The 19,227-nt window shown below is 37.1% G+C and overlaps 1 protein-coding gene across 1 annotated transcript; it reads right to left on the bottom strand.

The window, feature by feature from the left end:
• Positions 1-281: 281 nt before the first annotated feature.
• On the bottom strand, positions 282-8,585 carry CYTL1 (cytokine like 1). The gene is made up of 4 exons (XM_027836601.1): positions 8,330-8,585; positions 7,697-7,741; positions 2,517-2,645; positions 282-987 (listed from the first exon to the last, which is right to left on the bottom strand). Exons 1-4 carry the CDS (start codon positions 8,471-8,473, stop codon positions 841-843), a joined length of 465 nt encoding a protein of 154 aa, XP_027692402.1. The 5' UTR covers positions 8,474-8,585; the 3' UTR covers positions 282-840.
• Between the last annotated feature and the right edge of the window lie 10,642 nt (positions 8,586-19,227).

Genomic DNA, 19,227 nt, shown 5'->3' with positions numbered 1-19,227 from the left:
GACACAGATCACATAGCATATGGCAAAGCAATGAAAAAATGGAGAATCCCTGAAAGACATAAAGAAATGGTGGCCTTGCACGGTGGCATCAGAGCCCCACTGGGTGTCTTGTTTTATCACAGACAGAAAACATGACCTAGAACAGTAACTTCCAAGCTCACATGGAAATGGGGAGAAATACAATTTGCTTAGAAAAGCAAATTATAAGAGAATCATCAAAAACAAGAGAACGTTCATGACAATTGAATGCTTCACAAACAAGAAATTTCTTCTCCATGAAAAGTGATTTTTAATTAAGGTTTTCACCAATTTTGAAAGGAAGGGTTCTTCCTTCAAACGCAATATTTCTAACACAATCTCCCAAAAGAAATTCAAAGAACAATACAAAGATAATATTTTTAGAAAGTCACTGCAGAATCTGTTGCTTCTCTTATTGCTAGCTTGTGTAAAAGATTCTAGCTAACTGTGAATAAAGCTGTTACAAGAACGGAAGGAACTTTTGCTCCAACCAAGTTAGCTTAGTAATGAAAGCACCTCCTTTTGCTTACTATGAAACTAGCTATTCATGAGGAAAAAAGTAAATCTGGCATTTCATTCTTACTGTTCAAATAAACAGATCTGGGCCTTCTGGCTACATAGAAATAGCAGAAATACTCAATAAAAATAAGCTTTCTAGCCCAGCTTTGACATGCAGCTCTCCAGGTAGGCAATGAGTTTGCTCATTTCCTGCAGATGGCAAAATATACAGTGAAGTTAGAGATAACACACACACACACATGCACGCACACACATACACACACACATACATATGCACACACAAGCCCTGTTGGGTGCATGATTTTAGCCAGTTGAGGTTCTGGCAGCTGGTGTAACTGGAAACATCTTGGCAACTTCCTTTGGCTCTGACCTAAGTTGGGGTCTTGCAGTTGTGGGAGCTTGGATGGGGTTTTCCAGGGCCTCACAGTCATCAGACAAGAACACCAAGTCCTGAAGAAATAAGAGATGAGTGCCAGCATTACAAATGGAGGGAGAAGAGGTGACTAAGACTTCAGGAAGCCCAAGAGCACTATGTCCCACTCCTGGGGGGCATGGGACTCTTGGGCACTTGAATTGTTAGACTTGAAGCCTATGGTATAGGTACACAGATAGGAGAGACAAGACCCAGAAGGTCTTGTCAAGGAGGTAGCTGCTATTCACATTGGTGATAGAAACTTATCATCATCCAGTCCTTTTGTGGATGCTATCCCTTGACACCTCTGGTAGCTTTCAGTATAACTACACCATAATTGCCCTAAGGACACAGACACAGATTCATAGGGAAAGGCACCCAGGTGATCAGACTCTACATTCTACAAGGTTTTCACCTCCATCCCTTGCTCTCCCTTCATTTAACAAACTCAGCCCTGCAGTATGAGCTAGTTTAGGAACACCAGCCCAGAAGCCTGGGTTAGCTTCACTTAGTATTTGCTGAATACTAGCAGCCCCAGAGAGGGAGAGAGGTTGGTGCCCTCATCAGCTTTATTGGCAAAAATTGCTGCCTTCCTGTCCCACCAGATTAATTACCTTGCCTTGGGGGATTATGCAAGTGCACCAGGTATAATCACATCACAGAACCCATTTCATAGTACAGGTTTGAGACCTCAGAATCATTTTTTAATCCTCCTTTCCCCTGCACCCCTTCACCGACTTAAGCATCTTTTCAGCATTTGGGGAATATTACTACAGTCTAATTAATAAAAATATCTCATAGAACAGAGAAACTAACAACACACTGAAGTATATATAATAATACTAAAATTCTTTGCCCTGGTACATCCAGTCAGTTATAAAATCCTGCCAGTCTGTCATTTACAATATTTTTTTTCTTCTATCTCTTCCTTTCCATTCTCATTGCTACCAGCCCTATAATCTGTGCCCAGACTACTACAAGGTCATTTAAATCAGTCTCCCTGTTTTCATCCTCTCCTTTTCCAGTCCCTCCTATTTAGTCTGCCAGATGAATCTTTCTAAAGCACAATTTTTACCTGACCATAACCTTCTTCTGAAACTTTCAATAGCTTTTCACTGTTTATAGGATAGAGTTAAACTTACTAACCTGGCATTCAAGGCCTTCCACATTCTGGCTCTATTCTTGTCTGCCACTACACACCTGCATGAATCCCCTTCTTTCACCTTGTCGCCTATCATTGGTATCCTACCTGGATCCATAGAAGACCCAGTTCAATGCCTGCCCCTTTCTGATTACCCCCACTGACAGAGATCTCTGTCTCCACTGAGCACTTATGAACTTATTTGGGACTTGCTATAATCTGCTTTGTATTGGTGGTTGTCTTTTTATGTATATATGGCTTGTTTTCCTCAAAAGATTATTATTTCCATTCAGGAAGGGACCATGTTTTATACTCTGTTATATCCCAAGGTAGGTTTCTAGCCCAGGGTCTCACACATTGCAGGAGCTCAGTAATGATTTGACAAATGATGGCAAATAAGAGAAGTCTTTAAAGACGTTAACGTACCCTCCTGCAGAATGAGTTCATGATGATGTACAACTTCCGGACTTTGTCTTTCAGGGCACCTACTTGAGCTACTTTCCGACACTTGGGCGATGCTACAAAGTCCCGTAGTTTGGCCAGCACACAGTAATTCTGAAAATGTAGGATGATGTATGATGGGTGAAACAGAATGACAGCAGAATAGGAACTCCTTCAGTAAAGTATCAACTCTTTGATTGGAAGAAGTGACTTCCACTTGTGAAGGATGTACAGTCAGTCAAAAAACATTTATTAAGCATCTACTGTGTTCCAGGAGCTATGATACAGTTCTTTTTTTCTTCTCTGGTATTGTACCTGTTTTCCATTTTATATTTACATAGAAAATGTTAGTGGCATAGGTGTGATGAATGGAATCATGTAAAGAGGACTGAGGGGGCAGCTAGGATGCACAGTGGATAGTGCCAAGCCTGGTGTCAGAAAGACTCATTTTCCTGAGTTAAAATCTGGTTTCAGACACTTACTAGCTGTATGATCCTGGGCAAGTCACTTAACCCTCTTTGTCTCAGTTTCCTCATCTGTAAAATGAATTGGAAAGGAAAATGGCAAAACACTCCAGTGTCTTGACCAAGAAAACTCCAAATGCGGTCATGGAGAGTTGGGCATGACTGAAACGATTAAAAGGCAACAAAGAGGATGGAACTAGGAAGTAACAGGCCTGAAATCTAGTAAGCACTCTAACATTAACTGACTGACTGTATGGCCTTGAAAAAGCTACTCAGATTCTCCACATCTCAATCTCACAATTTGTAATAGTAACTGCTTTAATGGGTTAAGTAGACCTTTTTTTTGTGAAGGAAGATGGTGGGTGAGAATAATAATAGATATTTATTTGGTGCTATAGTATTATTTCATTTGATACAATAATCTTATAAAGTAGATACTACAAGCATTGCCATCCCCATTTTATAGATGAGGAAACTAAAGCTTACTAGTGTCAGCTTTAGAATTCAAATACAAGTTGCTCTTGACTATAAGTTCATCACTCCTTACCTTTCCATGTTCCCCAGTAATGAAAAATAATATATGGAACTAGATTAGTTAATAATTTTTTCCTATTTTATTTTGGGATCTGACCTAGTTATCCTTTGTCTTCTTAAAATTTATCATTAGTTTAATGACATGTATTGTCATTAATCAGCTACTGATTCATTATTTCCTCCCCAACATTTCTATCTGTATAATCTTACCTTTAAGGTCTACTTCAAATGGCACCTCTTTCTTAAGATCTTCCCTGTTATATCTAGCCAGAAATTATTTGTCTTTTTGTCTCTCCTGATACTCACCCAGCTTTCAGATGCAAAACATATCACTCTCACTATCTTATTAGACTATTCTCATGATGCCCACGTGGAGAGTTGTAGAAGCAGCATGGCTTAGTAGAGAGAGTGCTGGACCTGTAGCCAGAAAGAGCTGGGTTTGAATTCTACCTCACACACTTCTTGGCTGTGAGACCCAACCAAGTTATTTAACTTGCCTGGCCTCAGCTTTCTTGTCTACAAAATGAAGGTGATAATAACTTAGTTCTTATCTTATAGAGCTGTTGTGAGGACCAAATGACAATGTGTATAAAAGGGCTTTGCAAACCTTAGAGTGTTTTATAGGACAGTGATACAGACCAGATTCTCTGGTGAGGAAAATCCCTTCCCAATACCAGTTGGCACCTCTTTTGCAGCTTATGGTCTCAGGGAGTTGTCTGGAGCCCTGAGAGGCTGACCTACGCAGAGTCATTCAGTCAGGACATGTCAGAGGCAGTACATGAACCCAGCTGTCATAACTTCACAACTGGCTCTCTATCACTCTTCGATGCTACTTAATTACAAATCTCTGTTTCAAACTCCTAGCATACTTCCAGTGACAGGAAGCAGATGAAAAAGTATGCACTGGAAGGTGGGGTAATGGAAGGAATCTTCAGGTAGGTTAGGAATCAGACCCCATGCCCACTTCCCACAAGTCCTATTTCTGGCTTTGCCACTATAAGCTAGCTGTATGACCTTGGGTGAATAACTGTACCTCATGTGTAAAATTAAGAGGTTGGTGGTGATCTCTGAGTTTTTCTGGATGTAATATTAAATCATAAAAATGCAACATAAATGTCAGTTATCACTCTTAGAGGCTGCTAGGTAGCACAATGGGTGAGAGTCCTGGGCTTGGAGTCAGGAAGACAAGTTTGAATTCTACCTCAGGTATTAATTGTTTGTCCTTGGTCAAATCACAACCTCTCTCTGCCTCAGTTTCCTTATGTGTTAAATGGTGATAATGATAGCAGCTACCACACAGAGTTGTTGTGAAGATCTAGTGAGATAACACGTACAATGTTTTGCAAAGTACCACATAAGTGTTGTTGTTATTGTTACGATTAATTATACCCATTTGGCAGTTGAGGAATCAGGTTGAAAGAGGCTCAGTGACTTGTCTGCCATCACAGTTTATGAGTAGCAGAATTGGGATTTAGAGTCCAAGTCTTCCTGACTTCACAACTAGCACTGTTTGTTGACCACTCTGCCATATTGTTTTCCTCCTTCAGTTGAATCCCAGGAACAATTCTTCACTCTTCCGTGACATTCTGCCTGGTGTTGTAATCCACTAGTTTTTTATGTGACAGAGCCTTGTATATAGTGAGTGTTTAATCAACCCTTGCTAGTTTGTATTGTGGTTATTTGTTTTCTTGTGTTATCTCCTCCCTTAACCTATAAACTCTAATATTTTTTCCCATCTTTCTCACTACCTAGTGAGTGCTTTGCATGTAGTATGTAGCGTAGACTACCATACCAGACAATATGGGAATGAAAATAGAATGATTGCCTTGAAATATGTCTATATTACAATGCTGATTATTATGCTTCTCTAAAATATAGAGTAAGTATTGATACTTGGTTGACTTAGTACACATTAAGTCCACTTGAAAGGCCATGTTCATCATCTTCATGATGTTTTACAATTTCTTTCCCTCCTCTGAACTCTGATAGCTCATTGTACAGACTGTGGTAGGGCCTAATTGTACTCATCAATGATAAGTGACTCCTTTGTTTTCAAGGGTCTTTGGGTAAGAGCAACTGTTGCTTTTCTTTTTGAGAAGTAGAAACAAAACTAATAGCCAGTGCCCAGTCTAAGCAAAAAAAAAAAAAATTAATGAATGTTGATTGACTGATTCATTTAAACTCCTTGGTCTAGATCCCAGTGTTGACATTCCCTCAGATCTGAGAGACACTTAACTCTGAAAGGCTCTCTGGCCACAGGCATACTACCAGACTCCCCAGTGGTGTTTCTTTTTAATATGTGAAGCCTAGTCATCAATGACATGTTGTTCATCTATACAGCTAAGCCATCAGATGATAGTTTTAAGACATAACATAAAGACAACCACATTGACATAATATGGCAGAACGACCACTCCTCTGCCTGTAGATCCCACTACCAGAACACCACCTTTTGATTTGTGAGAACAGCAGCTCATCTCAGAGAACGGACAAATATTAAATAAAATGTTCAGAAATGTGATTGTCAGTGTCTGAATGATTCACCTCAGCAACCCAAGTAGGGAATGGTTTCACCAGAAGTGAATGGCTATACTTATAGATCTAACTAGAGTCCAAGCAAAGTCTAAGGATACCTCCCTCCCCAAACTCAGTCCTTGTGTTTGTTTCCATAAGACCATTCCCCAACAGCATTGCTAATACATCACTACATATTTGTTTGCATGCTGGATTCCCAATTAAGACTGTGAACTCCTTGAGATCAGGGAGGTTGTGTGTGTGGTTTTTTTTTGCCTTTCTTTGTATCCTCAGCATTTAGCACAGTGTCTGGTACATAGTAAATGCTTATTGACCAACAGACCACATTGTTAATAATGTTAATGCATTATTCGTTATTTAACTAATTTCCAGAAGAAGATTTGAAAACTCCACTAGTAACACTGTTTGACTGCTCTCCCATTTATAACATTGTTCTTATAGAATGGACTGACCCCCATAACTAATATTATTTCACTTGAAGTCATGTTTCCTAATAGCAATACACATTAATTGGGGGTGTGCCTATACTTTTCTTATTGAACTTTGCAATTTGGCCTTGTTTTATAATTATTTCCAGATGGGTCTCATCTACTAGATTATATTTCCTAGCATATTATAGATTATCATTTCTCTGGGCACTGAGGTGGACTTGGTAAATCTTTGTATCCCTTATGGTGTGGAGCTCAAATGTTTGTTGATTAATTGATGCTCCATGTCTTCCTCAGATAACATGCTCACAATAAAAGGGACTAAAATTTATCATTGCTGTGATTGCTTTCGCCCTGACTGTCCCAGTCATATTGCTTGAAACCTATTACTTTTGGAGCAATAGTAAAATGTTATTTTGTAGATAACAACAGGAATGTGGAAGATCCCTTGCTTTGAGTGGCGAAAAATAGATAGTTCTTACTCATCAGAAAATTCTAGCAGTCATTCTTCTATCTTTTTGTAGATATATTTTAGCATTTAGATGACTTTTTCTTTAGATGGTGTTATGGAAAGAATACTGGGTTTAGTTAGAGAACCTAGGTTTTCAATTCCAATTTACTACTTTATCACCCTTGTGTGAAATGGAGCCAATTTCTATAAGCCCCCTTCCAGCTCTAGGAATGATTTTATAATCACATGAAGTGTGGAAATAGCATGGGGGTCACATGATTGATTCAAGACCCAGACTCCTCACTAGGCACATGTGCATGTCGGGCAAGCCATGTTGAGATAATTTTAAAAATTATGCCCATTTTATAGATGAGTAAACTGAGGTTCATGTTAAGGAATTTCCCCAAAATTACACAGTGAATAAAGCCTGAGAGATAGGATGGAACTCAGGTACTCTGATTCCAGGTTCAGTGCTATTTCAACCATACCATGTTTGTTCTTTATGTACTCTGTCTTTCATTTCCTCAGTTCTCCTCTTATACAACTTTCCCACACTGATCTACATTTCACACTGATTGTTTGATTAAGTGATATTTCCAAATTCCTTTCATCTCCATCCTTGTACAATCTATGAGCTATCGTCTGCAGCCAAACTCTCCATATAATAATAGTTCTCTTCCTCCCTCCCCTGACTCTGATACTTACACAGGCACCCAACTAGTAATGTTTGGATCTGAGAAAGAATTAACTTACATGTATATCCAAGTAAAGTTTTGGCAGTCCCTCCACGCAGGGCTCCTAGAAGTAAGGAAAACACACTATTTATTATTCAATATTCTTGAGGGACCCAACAGATTCAGTAAGGCAGCCTTTCACAGGGTCATAGGATTAAGAGCTAGAAGGAGCCTTGTGACATAAAAGAGGCTGTTAGAGTTGGAGTGGATCTTAGAACATAGAATTTTAGGACTAAAAAGGAACTTAGAACAGAGAACAAAGATTTTTAGATCTGGAAGGGATCTTGGAACACAGAATGTTAGTGGTGGAAATGACCATAGAACCTAAACTGTTAGAGTTAGAAAGGATCTTGAAATACAGAATGTTAGAGCTGAAAAGGAATGTAGAACATGGATTGTTAGAGCTGGAAGGAATGGTAGAAATCAAAATGTTAGAGATGAAAAAGACATTTATATAATAATCCATGCTTATTATTAGAGCTGGAATGCATTTTAGAACACAGAATGTTAGAGATGGAAAGAACCTTAGAACAGATAATGTTAGAATTGAAAGATACCTTACAGATTATCGAGTACAATTGCCTAATTTTTCTGAGGAAGAAATGGAAGCTCTTAAAAAAAGAAAAAAGGGAAAAAAAAGCATTAAACTTACCAGGGGCTCTTCATTCTTCAGTGTGGCAAAGGAATCCATGATTTCTTTGCTTAGATTCAGCATCCTTGAATAGCAAGTTGGAGGAGCTGCATTAGCCAACAGGCAAATGGAGAAAAGCCCCACCAAGCCAAGCAGCAGCTTCATGGTTCTGCTCTTGTCTGGTAAGATCCAAGGCTCAGTACCTTGGACTCTCGGCCTTAAGTAAGGCAGCCACACCCTCTTATTTAAACAGTGTTCTGAATCAATGCAGGAAACCTGTTTGGGGGTGGTCCAAGGAACAACCAGCTCCAGTTCTCAATTTCCTGTAGTCCCCAGAGCCAGGGCTGGGCACACTGTCCAGCCAGAGGGTGAGAAGGAGGAGGGGCAGGGGAATAACAAAACAAACACAAATGGAACACTTTATCCTTTCAGCTCCTGAACAGACCTCCAGTTAGTCAGAGCAGTGAGGACCAGAGGGTAGGAAAAGGGAAAGTGTTATGTCTGCGAGGCACTAGAGACCTGAGTTTTTTGTTGCTTGAGGTATGGTGAGGCTGAAGATGGAACTTGTTAATCTGGGAGTTTCCCATAATTGGGGACGAACTCTGGTCACAAATGTCAGTCTCAAAACTGGAAAGGTTCTTAAAACAGCAAGGGGACTTAGCTTATAGGCTATTAGAGCTGGAAGGGACCTTAGAAATTATTTTTATGCTTGGCAGCACAAAAATAATGTCGATAAAGTTATCTTGATTTTCAGTAAGGAAATTTGACAAAGTTTCATATAAAGAATGTTTTACATATGTAGAGTCTTTCAAAGAAATCTCTACAACTGATGAAAAGATAGAGAAGTAGACTGTGGACTAGCAAAATTAAGTGGATTTAGTACTAGATGGGTGGCCGGGCCCAAAAAGGCCAATTTAGAAGGGGTCTCCATTGGAAGGCCTCAGGGATTAGTTTTTGATCCTGTGTTGCTAAAATTTTTTTTGTCTGTGACTTGTATAAAGGCAAAAAAGGCACATTTAGCAAATTAAAAGATGAAACAAAGCTAGAAGGGCTAGCTTACAAAATAGATTGCACAACCAACATCCACAAAGACCTCAGCAAACTAGAATGTTGGGTTACATTCAACAAGAAGACATTTAATATGGATAAAAGTAACATTTTTTACTTGGGCTCAGAAAAATCAGCATCATATCCATAGGAAGAGATTGTGTGAAGAAATCTAAGAGTGTTAGTAGGTTACAAACTCAATGTAAGTCAACAATGTGATATAGTAGTCAAAAAAAATCAATCTTAGGATGAATTAAGAGAGGAACAGTGTCCAAGACTAGGAAGTTGGCAGCTGCCATCCCCTTATGTTCTACTCTACTAATCTTGGCTACATTGATTTCATCTTTGTAAAACCTTTTTAATTTAATGTAATAGAAATAACCTAGTTTACACCTCATAATGCTCTCTGTCTTTTGTTTTTTCATAAATTATTCCCCCATCCATAAATCTGATAGGTAATATGTTCCGTGTTCTTCTAATTTTCTTATGATGTCTCCCTTTATATGTAGGTCATATATCCATTTGGATCTTATCTTGGTAAAGGGTGTAAGACATTGGTCTACACCCAATTTCTGCCAGACTACTTTTCTGCTTTCCCATCAGTTTTTACTAAATAATGAATTTTTATCCCCAAAGCTTAAATCTTTACATTTGTCAAACACAAAGCTACTATGCTACTGTATTGTATGTCTAATCTGTTCCACTAATCTACCTTTCTATTTTTTAACCAGTACCAGATAGTTTTGATAATTTCTTCCTTATACTATACTTTAAGATCTGGTATTGCTAAACCTCCTTCCTTTACATTTTTTCCCATTAATTCATTTGATGTTTTTGACCTTTTATTCTTCCAGATGAATTTTGTTGTTGTTTTTTTCTAGTTTGTTAAAATAATTTTTTTTTTGGTAATTTAATTGAGACTATATTGAATAAATAGGTTAGTTTAGGTAAAATTGTTATTTTTATTAAATTGGCTCTGTGTATTCATAAACAATTAATATTTCTCCAATTATTTAAATCTGACTTTATTTGTATAAAAATGTTTTATAATTATGTTCAAGTAGTTCCTAGGCTTGTTTTGTAGGTATGCTTCCTGGTATTTTATATTGTGTATGGTTATTTTATTTTATTTCATTTTATTACTTTTTATATGGTTATTTTAAATAAGGTATTTCTTCCTATCTCTTCTTGCAGAGTTTTGTTGGTGATGTATAGAAATGCTGATGGTTTATGTGGGCTTATTTTATATTCTGCTACTTTGCTAAATTTATTAATTATTTTCACTAACTTTCTAGTTGAATCATTAGGATTTTCCTTGTATATCATCATATCATCTGGAAAAAGAGATAAGTTTTTATTACCTCATTGCCCATTTTGATTCCTTCAATTTTTTTCTTCTCATTGCTTTTGCTAGCATTTCTAATACAATATTGAATAATACAGGTGACAGTGGGCATCCTTGTTTCATTCCTGATCTTATTGGGAAGGTTTCTACCTTATTCGCATTACAAATAATGCTCGCTTATGGTTTTAGTTAAGATACTTCACATCGTTTTAAGGAAAAATACATTTATAACCAAGCTTTCAAATGTTTTTAATAGTAATGAGTATTGCAGCTTATCAGAAGCTTTTTCTGCATCTATTGATATAATCAAATAATTGTTATTTTTGTTATTGATGTAATCAATTATGTTAATAGTTCGTCTTATGTTAAACCATTCCTGTATTCCTGGTATAAATCTCACTTGCTCACAGTATATAATCTTTGTAATGTATTGTTGTAGTCTCCTGGCTAGTGTTTTTTTAGAATTTTTGCATCCATATTTATTAATGAAATTGGTCTATAATTTTCTTTCTCTGGTTTTGCTACTCCTGGTTTGGGTATCAACACCATGTTTGTTTCATAAAAGGAGTTCATCAATATTCTTTTTTTGCCTATTACTTCAAATAATTTATTTAATATTGGAATTAGTTGGTCTTTAAATGTTTGGTAGAAATCACTTGTAAATCCATCTGGTCATGACACTTTTTTTCTTAGGAAGCTCATTTATGGTCTGTTCAATTTCTTTTTCTAAAGTAGATTTTTTAAGATACTCTATTTACTCTTCTGTTAATCTAGGCTGTTTATATTTTTGTAAATATTCTTCCATTTCACTTAAGTTATTAAGTTTGTTGTCATATAATTGGGCAAAATAACTCCTTACAATTGTTTTGATTTAATCTTCACTACTGGTACATTTACTCTTTTCATTTTTAATCCTTGTGATTTGGTTTCCTACTCTTTTTTAAAAATCATATTAACCAACGATTTATCTATTTTATTTTTTAAAATAAAACCAACTCTTTTTATTTATTTATTAACTCTATGGTTTTCTTACACTCAATTTTATTTATCTCATCTTTAATTTTTAAGATTTCCAGTTTGGTGTTTAATTGGGGACTTTAAATTTATTCTTTTTCTAGTTTTTTTAAATTGAATATCCAATTCTTTGGTCCGCTCTTTCTCTACTTTATTGATATAAGTATTTAAAGATATATTTTTTCCTCTGATTACTTTTTTTTGCTGCATCCCATTGGTTTTGATGTGCACTCTCATTATTGTCATTCTCTTTAATAAAATTATTGATTGTTTCTATAATTTGTTCTTTAACCTACTCACTCTTTAAGATTAGGTTGTTTAGTGTCCAATTAGTTTTTAATCTGTGTTTCCATAGTCTCTTATTGAATATAACTTTTATAGCATTGTGATCTGAAAGGGATGCATTTTAAATTTCTGCTTTTCTTCATTTAACTATACCATAATATGTGGTCAATTTTTGGAAATGTACCATGTACTGCTGAGAAAAAGGTGCATTCTTTTCTATTCCCACTCACTTCTTTCCAGATAATTAATATCTAGCTTATCTAAGATTCTATTCTCCTTCTTAACTTCTTTCTTTTTTACTTTTTGGTTAGATTTATCTAATTCTGAGAGGGAAAGGTTAAAGTCCCCCACTATTATAATATTACTATCTATTTCCACCTTTAAATTTTTAGATGCTATAGCATTTAATGCATATAAGTTTAGTATTGATATTGTTTCATTTTCCATGGTATCCTTTATCATAATGTAGTTTCCCTGTTTATATCCTTTAATTAAATCTATTTTAGCTTTAACTTTGAAATCATGACTGCTACTTCTGCTTTTTTTTACCTCAGTTGAAGCATAATAAATTCTACTGCAGTCTTTTATTTTAACTGTGTGTATCTCTTATTTTTAAATGTGTTTCTTGTAAACAAAATATTTTAGGATTCTGATTTTTAATCCATTCTGCTATCCATTTCTGTTTTATGGGTGAGTTCATCCCGTTCACATTCAAAATTAGAGTTACTACTTGTGTATTTCCCTCCACCCTATTTTTCTTCTTTATTGTCCTTCTCACCCTCTCTTTTTACCCTATCCTTCCTCATGTGTCTGATTTGCTTCTAATCACTACCTCTCTAATCTGTACCCTTTTTTAAAAAACCCTCCCTCATTCTTTTCCTTTAGCCTCCAATTCTTTAATCTACTCACCCTTGTAAGAATCTCTACCTTTTCCTCTCCCTCATCCTCTTGATCTACTCAGTCTCCTAAAAGTTCCTCCCTTATCCTTGTCCCCTTGCCCTCCTATTTTTTTGGCAAGTCAATTTTTTTATTAGATCTCAGTTTTGCTCTCTATAAAAATGATTAGGTTGGATTACATGACTTCTGAACCTTTTCATTCTCTAGAACTATGCCCAATCATTTTAGTAAAGCGAGATTTTTCTTATTCCTAAAATGTCTGGCTTGGGACAGGAAGGTTCAGTTCTGCTCTTTCTTGTATCACTACCTTGGAATTTGGAGAGATGTTTTTCTATCCTTAATAGCTATCAGACTTAGTGTATTACATGTTTTTTAGGCTATACATATACATTCCTATTAAACATATTTTCACATTAGTCATGTTGTAAGGAAGAATTAGAACCAATAGGAGGAACCACAAGAAAGATGAAATAAAACAAAACAGAAGAAAAAAAGAGCAAATAGTATGCTTCGATCTACATTCAAACTCAATAGTTCTTTCTTTGGATGTGGATAGCATTTTCCATTATGAGACTTTTGGAGCTGTCTTAGATACTTGCATTGCTGAGAAGAGCTAACTATCAAAGTTAGTCATCGCACAATGTGGCTGTTGCTGTGTACAATGTTCTCCTGATTCTGCTCACTTCACTCAGCATCAGTCCACACAAATCTTTCCAGGTTTTTCTGAAGTCTGCCTACTCATCATTTCTTATAGCACAATAGTATTCCATTATATTTATATACCATAACTTGTTCAGTCATTCCCCAATTGATGGGCATCCTCTCAATTTCCAATTCTTTGCCACCACAAAAGAGGTGCTATAAATATTTTTGTACATGTGGGTCCTTTTGCCATTTTTGTAATCTCTTTGGGATACAGCCCTAGAAGGGTGTTGCTGGGTCAAAGGATATGCACATTTTTATAGCCCTTTGGGCATAGTTCCAAATTGCTCTCCAAAATGGTTGGATCATTTCACAACTCCACCAACAATGCATTAGTGTTCCAATTTACCCACATCTTCTCCAGCATTTATCATTTTCTTGTTTTGTCATGTTGGCCAATCTGATAGGTGTGATGTGGTACCTCATAGTTGTTTTGATTTGCATTTCTCTAATCAATAGTGATTTAGAGCATTTTTCCATATGACTATAGATTTGCCCTTTTATTTCTTTAGAAAATTTAGAAGACTTTTAAACCTTTCTAGATGTATGTTATTCCCTTAACCTAGTTCTATTGAGAATAAAGTTCTAGCACTACCAGCCTTACACCCCCACTTGCTTCCACTACAACAGTTCTTCCATCCAGGCCTTGTTTGTATGAGATAATTGCTCCATTTTATCTCTCCCTACCAAATTTTATTTTTTTAGAATCATTCCATCATACTCAACCCAACCCCAACCCTTCTTTCTATGTGTGCTTTTTTCAAATTACTCAAGCAATGATAACATTTTTAAGAGTGCAGATTACATTTCCATATAAGAAGTAAACAGTTTGACTTTATTGACTATCTTATAATTGTTCTTTAATGTTTACCTTATGTTTTTCCTGGATCTTCTGTGTAAAAATTTCCATTGAGTTCTGGTCTTTTTGTCACAAATATACCAAAGTCTTTCAATTCATTAAATGTCCTTTCCCCCCCAATTCATTCAATGTCTTTTTTTTTTTCAAGATTTCAATCAGGATAATATTCCAAGCCCTTTGATCTTTTAATGTAGAAGCTGGTAGATCTTGTGTTATCCTAACTGTAGCTCCACAGTATTTTAATTTTTTTTCTTCTTGCTTGTAGTATTTTCTCCTTTACCTGGGAGCCTTCAAAACTTGGCTATGATATTCCTGTTAGTTTTCATCTTGGAATATCTTTCATGTGGTGATCAGTGGACTTTTTCTATTTCTATTTTACCCTCCCATTCTAGAACTTCAGGGAAATTTTCCTTAATGATTTCTTGTAACATAGTGTCTAGACTCTAAAAAAATAATAACTTTCAGGTAGTCCAACAATTTTTATATTGTCTCTCCCCAATTTTTTCTCTAGATCAGTCATTTTTTCTAATGAGATGTTTTACATTCTCTTCTGTTTTTTCATTCATTTGATTTTGTTTTATTATTTCTTAGTATCTTATAACATCATTAACTCTCCCTTGCCCAATTCTAGTTTTTAAGGAATTATTTTCTTCCTTAAATTTTTGGATCTCTTTTTCTAATTGGTTGACTTTCTTTTTATAATTTTCTTGATTTGCTTATGTTACTCTTATTTTTTCCCCAAATTTTCCTACAACTACTCTTATTTGTTTTTAAAGTCCTTTTTAAAGCTCTTCCAAGAACTTTTTTTTGGACTTGTGACCATTTCACATTTTTCTTGGAAGTAGGAATGGCTTTTTAAATTTCAGTATCTTCCGCCGAGTATGAACCCAGATCTTTTCCATCTGCACATTAGCCATTTATGGTCAGGTTCTTTCTCCTTTGCTTATTCATTATTACTATTAATTTTTTTAGCATCTTATTATTATAGTTAGGTTCTTATCCTGAAGTATAGGGGGATGATACCTCAAGCTTCAGGTTTTACTTACTGTTGTTTTCTGAGCTCTGTCTCAGAATGTAAGGCATTTGTCTCTGACTCTGTGCCATGGTTAGGGCCCCCAGCTATGCTGTCACCACAAATGCTCTTGCTCCCTGTTGTCCCTCCTATGACTTCAAAGTTCAGCTCACTCTTCTGCACTGGAACTGAAACCAGGGACTTTGCTCTCCTGCAAGTGCCTATAGCCAGCAGGGTCCTCAACTCTCTGCTACTTAACTCAACTGGTATGTGTTCATTCCTCACCAGTGGCCACATCCTGGGACTGGTTCTGGTAAGAACTCAAGCCAAACCTCCACCCCTGGAGGTCAGGTCTTTCCTAAGTTGTCTTATGAGGACAGCTGCTTTACCCCACTTTTAATTATTTCTGCCTTCTCAGTAGTGCTGAAATTATACTTATATGTAGTAGAGCAGTAACTAGGATCAGGTGATTGGGGCTTTGTCCCAGGAAGTCAATATCCTGTGTAGCATTTTCCACTTACAATAGACCTCTAACTTGCTGTCTATGTGTTTAATCATTTTCAGCTGTTTCCAACTCTTTGTGACCTCATTTGGGTTTTTTTGTCAAAGATCCTGGAGTGTTTTGCCATTTCCTTTTCCAGCTCATTTTACAAGTGAAGAACTGAGGCAAATAGGATTAAGTGACTTGCTCAGGGTCACGTAGCTAGTAAGTGTCTGAGGCTGGATTTGAACTCAGGTCCTCTGAACTCTGGGGCAGATACTCTATCCACTGTGTAGCCTAGCAGTCTATAGTCTCAAGCAGACTTTAATTTACCCCAGGCAATAGAATGATTGATTTATAGCTCTGTTCAATAGCTGTCTGGAACCCATATCAGACTGCATGCCTTGTCCCTGATGACATTCTTGACAATAGAGCAGAAGATCCTTTTCCCTCATGTTTCTGGACCCTTTGAACCTCCTTTATAATGCTCCAATCCCTTGAAGAAGATTCTGGAAGTTACAGTGTTGCTGATTGCTTCAACAGCAGGGGTGAAGGCTAAACCTAGGCTTGAGATCTGATTGGGATAAATCCTGGAGCAAAGCATTCCAGATCTTATTCCAAAGATCACAATTTACCCGTCAGCTATATCCAGGATGGCCTTAGTTCTATATGAGATACACAGTGGTGGAACGTGAAGATCTCTAGGCCTAGGGTAAAAGAACCTGGGTTCTAGACCTGTCTTCCCCCACCCCACCTCCCTTTTGCTACTTACTAGCTACATGATCCTCAGAAAATCATTCAACCTCTCTGAGATTCACTTTTATCACTTCAGAGAAGATAATAAATCTTATATTATTTGCCTCAGAAGATTGCTATAAGGATCAAATATACTGAATATGAAATCACTTTGTGGTTAGAAAACACATTTAAGTAATAGTGATTATTATTATTTGTAGGAGAACTAATAAGCTAACATCTAGGAAAGCAGAGTCTAGGGATGGATAAGATGGACATCTATATGGGAAACAGTAAGCTAGGGATGTGTGGAGTAGGAGCTTAAGAGAAAAACTTTAAAATATAATTAAAAAAATAGAACTTTTAAAAATGCACCTTTTTAAATGTTAGAAAGTGAATGTGGACCCCTCTGGTCTTCCTCATGACATGCAGATGCTTATTTTGCACACTTGAAACTCCATCTCTGTGTCTTCTCTCTGGCTGTTCCTCATGCTTGGAATTTTCTCCCTCCTCACTCCCACATCTTGGTTCCTGTTTCCTCTCTCCAACCACCAGTGCTATTCCCTTGGGATTACCTCCCACTTATATCATATGTATATATCACATCTTGTGAGTACATAGTTTTTTGTATTTTTTTTTTTGTTTTTGCTTTTTGGTAAGGCAGTCAGGGTTAAGTGACTTGCCCAGGGTCACACAGTTAGTAAGTGTCAAGTGTCTAAGACAGGACTTGAACTCAGGTCCTCCTGACTGTAAGGCCAGAGCTCTATCCACTGCTCCACCTAGCTGCCCCAAGTACATAGTTTTTTGAATTTTACCTTCTCTAGTAGAAGGAGACCTCATCTCCTTGAGAAATGTGTTTTTGCCTTTCTTTGTATCCCCAGTGCTTAGCATGGTCCCTAGCACACAGTAAATGTTTATAAATGCTTGTTGATTGATTCATTGATAACTAAGTTGTCTCCAAACAGCTCTTTTCCAAAGTCTTGATACGGCCTGCAAAGATCCCTAGGTACTCCACGCTAGTGAAACTCAAACTAAGACCCGTGCTAACAAGTTGGAAGATCCTAAAATATGCCTAGTGATTGGTTCTGTGGCTGTCATTTTCTGTTTCTGGAGAATCAGCCTAGTTAAGTCTAGAAAGGTTTATTCCAAGCTGATTGGTCATCAGAAGAATTTTTTTTCAGATGATTTTTTTCCCACAGCAATTTGTGATATAATTTGCTGAGGTATAGAGAGGTTACAATCAGCATCGGTAGAGGGCATGATCTGCAATGATATAACCAGAAATTCTTGAAGTACCGAAGCAAGAAGTCTGGTCAACGTCTACTCAAATGTAAGTAATATGAAGACAAGGACAGTCTCTTTCTTTTAGCACCTAGCACAATGTTTGACACCCAGGAGGTGTTTAATCAATGTTCGTTAAATGATTGCATAAAAGAACCATTATAGCAATGATTCAAAGCCTCTAGATGGGCGGAAATCCTATAGGGACGTACTTTCCAACTTTTCTTGGACTGTATACACACCCATGAGCCAGGTACATGTATATGCATCTATGCCAGAGTCTGTTATTCCTAGCAGAGTTTGAATTCTGATACATAACAGAAAATGATGCTAGAAAAAAAGAGCAAGAGAATTTATTTCTGGCGATGTTCCAGGTGTGGAAGGAAGGGATGGGGGAAATGATTAAGTGACACAAAAAAATAGCAACTGCTGGAATGTGTGAATTATGATTGGAATTCCATCTTGGGCCATGCTCAACTTCTGGGTCATCTGAGTTCCAATATGAAGCTTTAGGTGGAATGTGCAGCCCACTTACTTCCCACCCAGCAGGCAAGGCAGCCTTTGAAAAAACACTTTTATGGCCAGGGCCCAGGAAGTCTTTGGGGAGCTGTCACTTCAAGTTCACAGAGTAATGTTGACTCTTAGGTGAGGAAAATTAAAACATTTTTTTTATCAACATGAAAGAATTTGCCAGAGAGAGAGTAGTGCCACAAGGGTGGTCATCAGCATGAAGGCTTGGAGGTGTCCTGAGCTTTAGGGCCTCTTGAACTAGCCTTTGATATTTGAAGACTTCTGTGGTCCTTCAAGAAATGTGGGGAAATGGGAAAGAAAAACAAGCCTAGGGTTTGTGGACCACTCTGTGGCTGGAGGAGCCCATTGCTCTGTGGGAAAACATGTCCTTTGCTGACTTTGGGAATTAGAATAAACAATCTCTGCTTGTTTCAAAGGTTAGATCTTTCTTGGGTTCAGAGGACTATGTGGAAATAGACCCATATAGCACCCATGGACAGGAAACTGGAGGAGCAATGTGATACAGAAGAAAGAGCATAGGATGTAGTCCGGGTTCAAGTTCCAGCTTTATCACTTGTGTGGCCTTAGTCAAATCTCTCAATCTCTCTGATTCTCTGGTTTTTTTGGGGGGGGAGGGTCATAAAATGGAGATAAGTATGCTTACTCTCCTCCCCCTGCTTTCTGAGGCATGCTGGTGTAGTCACAGAGGCATCAAACTCAAATAGAAATGGAGCTGGCCTCATATTGACTT

The sequence above is a fragment of the Vombatus ursinus genome, unplaced genomic scaffold (assembly GCF_900497805.2).
Source record: "Vombatus ursinus unplaced genomic scaffold, bare-nosed wombat genome assembly UNPS02014818.1, whole genome shotgun sequence".
NCBI lineage: Eukaryota > Metazoa > Chordata > Mammalia > Diprotodontia > Vombatidae > Vombatus > Vombatus ursinus.
The sequence above is the reverse complement of the archived record's forward strand: the minus strand, read 5'-3'. Positions and strand labels throughout refer to the sequence as shown.

Excerpts from the sequence above, each read along its gene's own strand:
- CYTL1 (XM_027836601.1), bottom strand. The coding sequence starts at position 8,473 with ATGAAGCTGCTGCTTGGCTTGGTGGGGCTTTTCTCCATTTGCCTGTTG. Across the intron at positions 7,742-8,329 it reads TGAAGAATGAAGAGCCCCTG|GAGCCCTGCGTGGAGGGACT; the intron begins GTAAGTTTAATG and ends CCTTACTTCTAG. Across the intron at positions 2,646-7,696 it reads AACTTTACTTGGATATACAT|AATTACTGTGTGCTGGCCAA; the intron begins GTAAGTTAATTC and ends CTACATTTTCAG.